This window comes from Chaetura pelagica, unplaced genomic scaffold (assembly GCF_000747805.2).
Source record: "Chaetura pelagica isolate M959 unplaced genomic scaffold, ChaPel_1.0 scaffold302, whole genome shotgun sequence".
Lineage (NCBI taxonomy): Eukaryota > Metazoa > Chordata > Aves > Apodiformes > Apodidae > Chaetura > Chaetura pelagica.
Window position 1 is genome coordinate 1,275,738 of NW_009952561.1, and position 9,835 is coordinate 1,285,572.

The following is a 9,835-nucleotide window of genomic DNA, read 5'->3' on the forward strand; positions in this document are numbered from 1 at the left end:
AGAGCCTTTCTTAGAACTGACTGACACAAAAACTTACAGCAAGAACCAGGCTGTAGCACGTGCCATCAACATGAAATCTGGACGCTCAACTGAAGATTGCGAGAGGTGAAGAAAAACTCACAAACAGAAGCAGTGATTGTGATGTGTTAATATCATTAATGAAAGTGAAAACCAAGTTTTTGAAAATATTACCATGGAAAACAAACTGATTAATGAAGGTTATTGGGACATTTCAAGAGATGAAGCTGGAGCTACTGCTTTTTTGACATCTAAGACTGGCAAAACCAGAAGTCCTTTCTAGGCCACAGTACATCCAGAAAGGGCACAATGAGAGACAACACTGACCACCACGTGTGACTGGTGAAGCACAGCAAACACACAGAGCTGTGCTGACAGAAAACTGGGGTTTGAAGATTATCTGTTGTGAAACATTCTCCTTGTTTTTCAGTTTTGATAGTTTCACTTAGACAACATGAACGTAAAATATCATTCTTCCAAGCAAAAATACAAATTATTGGGGCCAGGAATTAGCTCACAGTGCCAGAAAGATACACGGTTTGGAGCTGTAAACCTGTGCTGTCTTTTTAGGAGACAAAAATACCCCAAGAGATGGGCAGATGCTCATCAGACACTGAAAGCAAGCCTTTCACAAGGACTTCAGGAAAAAAAACAACAAACATACAACCAAGATTCCTCTCGATTAATGGGATGAGCATTTTTATCAAGGTTGTGTGGCTCAGGAATATCTCAGTAACTGAACTCTCCCTGAAGAAGCAATTGTTTTACAATAACTGTATTTCTGAGGGTGAAATACTGTTTTTCTTGAAGGGAGAAAAGTTTTACAGCATATTAACCAGTTAATAATAGCAATGAGTTATTAATAATTGAAAATTACTAATTCAGGTCAACATCATCCATGTTAGCACTCAGATCCAGTGAGTCACATCCTCAGAGACACACACACAGCTACAAGGGATCTTGGCACTCAAGCCAGGGGCCATCCTTTATCATCTTTCTGTTTGCCCAAAATCCTCTGAAACAACTTCAAGTAAATTTCAGCAAGTGTCACCAAACAGTTAATGAACCCAACAATGGATATTCTCCCTGTGCTGCCCCACTGTAGTAAGGGAAGTAAGATGCCAGCCCTGTGCCAGAGGAGGAACTCCACAATCAAACACTGGCTGCAAGCAACACTGATCAATGCAACGGGCACTTCTCCTCTTCCCGCTCTCCAGGGATCCAGTGCATCACCTCCACAAAGCTCCTATCCCGTCTTCGTGCAAACTTTGCTCCAGAGTTTCAGGACAGATTCCAGAATCTACCTCGCTACTGGCCAGGCCAGGCCATTCCTGTTTCAGCTGCATGTGGAGACCAGAGGCACTAGGAATTCTCTCAGGTGTTGTCTTACTGTCAGATTTCAAGTTACAGGCTCATTTTCCCGGCATTATGGAATTCTGGATATCTAACTGCAGGATACCAGTAAGGACTCCCAGTCATTCTGTGAATACTTTACCGTGAAGGTACTGACGTTCCGGTCACCTTAAATCTGAAAAAAGGGCTTCGCAGTTATGTTCCATGAGAGGGGACCAAGAACTGTCTGGACTTTGGAAATGGCTTTGAAAGTGACTGTTTGGAGTGTATACGGAAGTAAAGCTCATGCACTCTATAGGGTGTTACCAGGTGGAGTTTTACGTATCCAAAAAACCTAAGAAAATGAAAAAAGACAGGCTCAGAATTCTCACCCCCCTACGTCTGAAGAGCCATTGTGAAGGTGAAGCCTTTAGTTCCCAGCTGAGAGAAGCAACACAGCAACCACCTCTGCTGCTGCAAGGCAATGCAAGGAGCAAATGTTGGAAAAAACTGAAGCAGCTACAGCAACTCACACTGGCAAGAAGAGCCACTGTCAACAGCAGCAGAGGAAACCCCACTGGCACCAGACTGTCCGAGCAGTCAGCCTGTATTGCCAAGTCCCTAGATACAGTCCATAAGACTGTGCATATAAAAATAAATCATCCTAAAAACTATACAAGTGCAAAAACCAAAGAGTGTTTGCAGAGGACAGAGATCCCATGCGTGCTGACCACTGAGGTTTTGATCTGGAGTCTCATTTTTTATATGTTTGGAAATGGAGAATAACCAGAGAGATGGAGAACTAAAGCAGAAGTGACACTTGGCAGCACTGAGACTTTTTGTCTCAAGAAGAGAGGAGGAGGTTTTAACATGTACTGTAAAAACTCTTCCACCTCTTTTTGTTTCCACACCACAAGCATTTGTACATCCTGCTGGGAGAGAAAATCAAGGTGTCCTGCTGCAATCTAAAATTTACTTTTATAAACCCAATGTAAAAGTAAGTATGTTTGAGACTACACCAAGGGTATGATTACAAGCACAGTAACAAACACACAATCCCGAGTGGATTGTACACAGCCTATACAAAATCTGTGGTTGAAAAACAGAAGCCACTAGTGGGACTGGAGGAACTTGAAAAGCTCTTGGGTTCAGGATGACTCAAAACTGTCCCTTCACAGGAACCTCCGCTGTTTCACCAAAGGGCATCCAGCTCCTTTTGAGGATAATGAAAGGACACACAGCAGAGAAGTTTCTGCTGGTGGGGAAAAATCTCACAAAGAAGCCCCCTTAGCTGCTTCTCAGAAATCAAAACATGAAAAGAACATTCCAAGTCTAGAAAGCACTCATCCCACTTAACCCTCTCATTCTTCTCTATGACTGTAGTACAAATTAAACTTCAAATAGTGTGTTCCAGGCTTTCCCTTTTCAGTCTCAAGCTCCATTGCTTGCTTCAGCAGTTCCTCTTCCTCAGACATAACACTTCCAACTTTAGTGCTTTATGACAGGGCCCCTAAAATGCCTTCAGAAGGCAAGAGCCCTCTCATTTTGCTGATGGATTTAGATGAAGCACTTTACAAAAAAAAAAAAAAAAAAAAAGATCACTATCCTTTACAAAGGTCATGGAGGAACCTGACAACAAAGTCTAGGGAAGCAGCCATCCTGGTTCAGAGCCACTCCCTACTGAACTATGCCACTTCCAGACTCCTTGATCCCAGCTGTTGTATTTTACGCTGGGTGCCAAACCCCTTTCCAATACTCTAACACACATCCAGTGTATTGTCTTCTAAAACAAGTTGCCATCTGCTCTCCACCAGGCATCCGTCCTTCTAACATGGTGGCTTAGACACTGTATGTTGCAGACACTAGAAGTTCAGAGGCCAAACAGCTAATCCCACCACAGAGACATCCTGTGCTTCTCAAGCACCTGGGCTCAGCACGTGTGACATGAGCCACGCCTGGTACAACTATCATGCAAACAGAAAGATGTTAATAATCATCTTTAGCTAATGAGACAACATTTGGTATCCGAATTTAAATGCTAGATGGCAGAGAAGGATTCTGCAGTTCTGCCTACCTGTTGACCCAGAAGTTGTTTCAGGAGAGGACACGTTTTGCACTGCTGCTTTTTCATTTCTCTGGTTTGATGAAGAATTAAGTTTCTCTTGCCCCTTGACGCTTATTTCTGTTTTGTTACCAACTCCCTTGAAATGAAAAAGAAGAAAATATTCTCTTAACCTACTCAGGTATAAATTGTTGCCAACAAGCATACTGATCTACTCCTAAGTCTAAGAGAAACATCCCATGCTCTTCAACGCAACACACGCACATGTTGGTATCTACTACTCAGCTGCTTCCTTGCAGAACTCTCCATCCCTCTCAATCTCCCCTTACACACAAGTTTAAAAAAAAAAAAAAGAAGAAAATATTCTCTTAACCTCTAAACATTACCTTCTCTCTAATGTTTAGGATGAAATAAATACCCTCCAGGTAGAGAGGCAGAAGAAGGAGGCAGAGAAATAGTCCTAAACCTTTTCCTTACACTGACTGTGAGAAGCTGCTGTGCACCTGAAGGAAGCTAGGAGGCAGAACTCATTTTAAAAGTCTGTTACACAACATGTAGTTATTACTTTTTAACACATTATTAGCAGTTTTGTCATCTCATCCGTTCCCCACAATTTTAAGATTTACAGAGAATTGCTGGATTGCTTCAACTCAGAAGCTGAGATTAATCAGCTTTAACATTTTGAATGTGTTATGAACAAAAATGTGACCACCTGTAGGAAGCTCCTCTGCCACCAGTCAAGTGGTGACTGCCAGAGACTTCTGGATGCACCGACATTAAGAGGTCAGTGCACTAAAGGATTCTGTTGTCACATTCCTCTTTTGTTAGGTTTGGTCGCTCCAACAGAAGGAACATGAATGGTGGCCACAAGTTTAAGCTCCACGGCAAGATATTTATGAAAAAAAGAGGAGCTACTGCACCAAAAGGGACATACCTTAGTGGAATAAACAAACTGATCGATGAGCTTTCCATCCCCAGCAGCATTCTGAAGGGCAAAAACCTGTTCAATTTTAACAACTGGAGACATGTTACATTTTTGAAGGTCCAAGTTGTGCATGGTGATGGAGGCAGGTAGGGATTTCCGAGCTGCAGCCGTTTTCCAGGCGATTTTGACGGGAGGTGGCTCCTCCTCCTCCAGGCTGGGCTGTCTCCGCTGGCTCTGCCTCCGGCCCTCGGCGCTGGAAGGCGATGCTGCCCCCGGCTCGGCGGGGTCCTGGCTGCTCAGGGCGGGCTTGGGCCGGCGGCTCTTCTTGGGCTCCGATTTGGAAGCAGCAGTCTTTTTGGCTTTGGACAAAGCCTCCTCTGGCTCTTTGTCTATATAAATGAAGGTGTATTGTTCTATCCTTTCTTCCCGAGTCATTTTCAGTGCTTTCTCAGCATGGGCAATACCAATGTCCCACTGAGCACGCTCCCTTTGTGGCCTTGGTTTGCGAATCTTAAGGAACAAAGACAAGCAGCTAATTACACTGAAGATTTTGCCACGTTTAGCACTTAAAATGCAATCCTGAGGTCCTTTAAATCTCTCAGGCAGCAGATTTAAGTTTGCTCTCCATTTAAAGGGTGTTTTTGAAAGGTGGACAATGCACAAGCAGATACTCCAGGCTGGAACATCACAATTAAAAAGCATCTGCCCTGAGTTACAACTTAAGTGGGGACAAGAAAAGGCAGCATTCAAGCCTGTAATTCTATTATGAGACACAGAATTAATCCTAATTTATCTTCTTTTAAAATCCTCCTTTATTTTCTATAAACACTTTTTTTTCTTCCACATCACTGTTTTGATTAGCATAAATATTGACTGAAGTACAGTCTGCACAGCAACTCCTGTAGGTAGTACTTCCTTTCCAATAAAACCATGGAAAAGAACATACCCACTAGTATCAGGGGCTCAAAGAATGTCCTGTATAAACCATATTTTCCAAAGAACAGGTTGATCCTGAACACACTATTGACTGTTTTTACTCAGTATGTGCAGGATGACTACCATCACAAGGAGCTGGCAAAGTAGGGTCAGCTACCAAAAAGTCACAAGAGTATGGACACATTTTTGGTACCTTTGCAAAAAACCACTTCTGCCAGTGAAACGTGGACAGCCCTTTACAGGGTAAAGGACTTTGCAGTGTCAGAACTGCCCCACCAGAGTTCCACTTGCACAGGCACTGCCAGTACCCTCTAGACACATAGTGCTCCCCATACCTTCTGTTTCTCAGAGTGGTTGCTGGCTTGCTTAGCAGCCTCAGCCAGTAACTGCTCATACTGTTTGTGTCCTTTGTACTCTCGGACCCGCTTCTCGTGCACCCACGCCCTCTCTGGCTGGTTGCTAAAGAACTGAACGTGGTATTCACGGGCACCTGGAAATGAAAAACTCCAGTGAGCTGTTTTACCAACATCTCTTTGCTGGTTTAGCTTCTGCTTTCATCCTCCACATCACTCAATTCCTGCAGCTGGAAGTACCCAGGTAAAGTTTAGAACTAAGACAGGCCTAGATTTAGAACAGTTTGAGATGGGAAGAGAAGCACACCCTGCCCACACTGAACACCCTCACACTTTTCAGCATCTTCTCATAAACACAATGACTTAAGAACAGTAGGAGTGTCTGTGCACAAGCCTAAATTGCACAGGCTCATCTGTAGAGGTAATTTAATAAGTAGTTTGATGCCTTTTAGAAACCGTCCTGTTCAGCATCCACACAAGCAGAATTCCTCCCGCGAAGGCCATTCATAGACAAAGTATTTTCAATAAAGGAACAACTACAGACACTTGATACATTCTGGCAAAGATCTTTCCCCTCTTACCTCTTGTATTAATTTTGGTATGAACATCGAGCTGTGGATCACATGAAACCATGCAAGGCCACCACGGGTACGTTCCCACCTTGGACCAAACCAGATCGCCAACCTGAAACTTGACATCGTGGGTGACTTGAGTTGGAAGGGAGGGCAGGAGCTGCTGGACCTACAAAGAAGTGCAACCTTCAAGCCACAGAAGAGAATTCAGTGCATGGAGAGACAAGGACACCATCCAGGGGACTTGTTCTTTCAGGTATCCCTGAGGTTTTATAATCTAACACGAGATAAATGTTTCTGAGAAACGTGACAGCAAGGAGCTCCATGCAGCTGGGATTTACACACCATGGTCACTGACTAACCAAGGGACACAACAGCAGCCCCCATCACCCCCCAGAATGTCTCTGTTGATGGAGAACGTTGCTTTTGGGATAAAGCAAAAGCAATAAAGTAAATGCAGCACAACAAGAGATGCTCTGGTGCAGTAATGATTATTAAGAATTAAAAGAATTGGCAATTGATTTATCTGACAAATTAAAGAATCCATGTAATAATTAGCCCCAAAATAGTAACACACTAGAAGTTCAAAGTGTTAATCAGTACAAGTACTAACCGGGGCTTCCTCCAACACTGTATCTTCTCTTGGCCTTTCTGACAGCATGCCAAGCCTCTCATTTGGTCTCTAGGAAATGGGAAACAATGAAGAGAAAAAAAAGGAAAACAAACACAAACAAGGTAAGGGGACAATAAAACAACAACAAAAAAGCATAATAATGAAACCAGGCAGAAAAAAATAATTCACTGAGAGAAAGGCAACCATGATCCTAAAAAATATGAACATGACAACTCCTCATGCCCAGTTCAAAACACCGTAGCATCACAAACAATAAATGCCTTTTTTCCCCTACACTGTTTACATCACCATCATATCCATGGAAAACAATCTTCTCCTGTAACAGGTAATGGAAGAACATAAACTTAGGGACATTAAACCCAAATCACTTTCTACTCAATTAATACAAAACTTCAGAGAAACAGAGAAGAACACATGAAAGGTACCCACAGTGATGTGATGAGTGTCACTGCAGACCAGTTATTTGCAAAAACTGCATTGCAAGAATCACATTAAGAACAAAATATGAAAATTGTAAAATCAGTGTTAAATTGTGTATAGTTGACAATTATACTTGGAGGATCAAAAGTCAACAACATAAATCCTACAGGACATTTGTAAGCCAGGCTGAGGCACGCAGGCTCTCCTGGCGGAGTAGGACAAGGAAAGGTTTTGAGAGAAGAGGGATCATCACCGAGCAGAAGCCAGCAGTGGAATGGCTGTGATAGGGAGTGTGATGGCAGCAGGTGGGAAGATAAGAGCTGGGCCCATCTAAACTTGTGCCTATCTTCTGAGACAGAGGCAGACACTTGCTTTTACTAGAGCAGAGGAAAAGTCTTTAGTTAGAGGAGTCAGAGCAGCTTATTTTTCAAACAAGTACTGAGAGCTTAAAATTCAATGTTTTCATAACATTTCCATTTCAGATCAGTCTTACAAGTACAAATGTCCCCCCACAGCCAGTGGGTTTCCACAGATCAGTGTGGGAATGATCACCCTGCTTTCTAACAGTCCTGCTGAGTGTACTTGTAAACCAACTGGTATACCACAGATTTTGTTTGTTCCTGTAAGGTGATCCTAAGTGACAAGTCTCCCACCATTCAAGTGCACACAACAAATGTACATGAAGATGAAACTATGCAGTGGAAAGCCAAGAGGCAGGAGGATGAACCTGCAACTGCCCTGGAGAAATCATAACAAAAACCACTGACACTGCTCATGTCAGAGTGCTCTACTGTCTGAAACAAGGGTGAATAACATGATGGACTGTATTGCAACATCATCTTTGGAAAAGGAAACTGAAGCTACAGGACAAAAGCCAGACAAAGCTTCCTGGTGAGTTCTGGATGACACAAATGAGTTGGAACTTGGAATTTGCAAAGCAAGATTTTAGTTCAATCTAGGAAAGACAGACAGAAGATGAAGTTCTCATAACAGCCAAGTAACACCAGTTAAACAGAGGGAGAGGGACAGAGTAGAATCAGAGTCCCTGGTAAGAAGGACAAAAGGGAAAGGCAAAGCTGACAGCCTGATGTGGGGATGAGGAAAGACAGGCAAAGAGGCCAGAAAAGGTGGATAAAGACCATGTCTTTAGCTGAACTAAACTCACTAAGGTTTGATTTCAGTTAAACTTGGGGGATAAATGCATGATGACAACAGCAAACAAAGGACAGGTGGACAAAAAACACAGGAGCAGCACAAGCGTCCTAACTGGATAGTCTGTTTCAAGTTTGCACTACAATGTTTATTAAGCTCTTACTAAGCTTTATGAGTCACCATGCTGATCAAATCTAGTAGAAGCTCAAAATCTTGGTACATCACCACCCTGATCTCTGGAAGAGGTCCATTTACCAGAAGGGAGATGTAACAGTTATAAAACTTGTAAATATTCCTGGTCAGGAATATTTAGGCTTTTTTGTGTATGTTTGCGTGAAAAATCAGTGAGTCTTCCATTAAAAACAACAACTTAATCAAGCGGAAGATGCTGCTGCACCAGATCAGAGTCCTTATCCCTACAGGACAGGATCTTCTCCCAGACCTACCAAGAGCAGCAGGTATCAGGGGCTGTCACAGGGACTTACATGAAACTCGGCCAGATACTGGAACAGCCCAGCCACGCCTGGCCTGGCCTGATATGGCAACTTCCCCATCCCTGGCACTCACCACTCCTCTCTGTTACCCTTTCCCTCAGGCTGGAACACACAGAAACCAGCAGCTCAGAGCTGGCAGGAAGAAGCAAGAGAAAAGGAAACAGAAGTACTGAAGTGACTTAAAGACCGGAAGAAAAGAGCGGCTGAGAGCACCACAGCCCAGTGATCTGTTTCTGCTTCCTGGAATCCAAGTTAAAACGCCACCCCAGATATACACTCTGTGTAAGTACAACCATGCTACAAAACCTGACAGAAACAGTAACAAACATCAATACTAAATTTTCCCAAAGTTTTCCAGGTCAAATGGTACTTCTAATTTGCCTATTGGTTTGGGAATACTCATTTCTCCTATATATGCTACACAGCTCTTGGGTTTTACACATTATCATGGTATTTGGAATATTTTTCAAAAAGGAATGAAAAGCTGCAGTGCTGAACACTCCAAGTAACCTGACTCTCCACTGACCAGCCCATCCTTATTTTGAGAGGCACTCTGAGGAATGTGGATACTTGGATGTTTTTGTCCAAAAGCTCCACGTTCAACACTATCTGAATGAAGCAAACTCTGAACACGTCAGGCACTAAACAATATTAAAACATAGTATAGAACCTTTTCTAACATTTATTTTTTACCTACAGTCTTTTCACCAAAACTGGGTTGTCCCAGAAATGCAGCTCCTAGCAACCTAATATCTGACAAGTAAAATCAACCCTCGTGACCTTAACCATGTGCAAAATGACAGGTGAGGGGAAACCAGTGCTGGAGACGCATACTCCACCAACAACATCAGGTAGACAGATGGCTGAAACTGTTATTCCACTTACATTTTGTTCCTCTGGTTCTAATTTTGGAATTTTGTGCGCCTTGCGCTCTTCC

At 43.0% G+C, this 9,835-nt stretch overlaps 1 protein-coding gene across 4 annotated transcripts in view; it reads right to left on the reverse strand.

Annotated features, from left to right (window-relative positions):
- Positions 1-9,835, reverse strand: part of WHSC1L1 (Wolf-Hirschhorn syndrome candidate 1-like 1) — a 31,456-nt gene that overhangs the window by 20,470 nt on the left and 1,151 nt on the right. For all 4 annotated transcript variants that reach the window (XM_009993222.1, XM_009993221.1, XM_009993219.1 and 1 more), the window contains exons 2-7: positions 9,784-9,835; positions 6,812-6,880; positions 6,208-6,367; positions 5,609-5,763; positions 4,347-4,847; positions 3,425-3,551 (exon numbers count right to left, since the gene is read on the reverse strand). The exon at positions 9,784-9,835 is cut by the window's right edge and continues 6 nt beyond it. In XM_009993222.1, coding sequence (XP_009991524.1) covers positions 3,425-3,551; positions 4,347-4,847; positions 5,609-5,763; positions 6,208-6,367; positions 6,812-6,880; positions 9,784-9,835 — 1,064 coding nt within the window. The remainder of the gene's footprint in view (positions 1-3,424; positions 3,552-4,346; positions 4,848-5,608; positions 5,764-6,207; positions 6,368-6,811; positions 6,881-9,783) is intronic.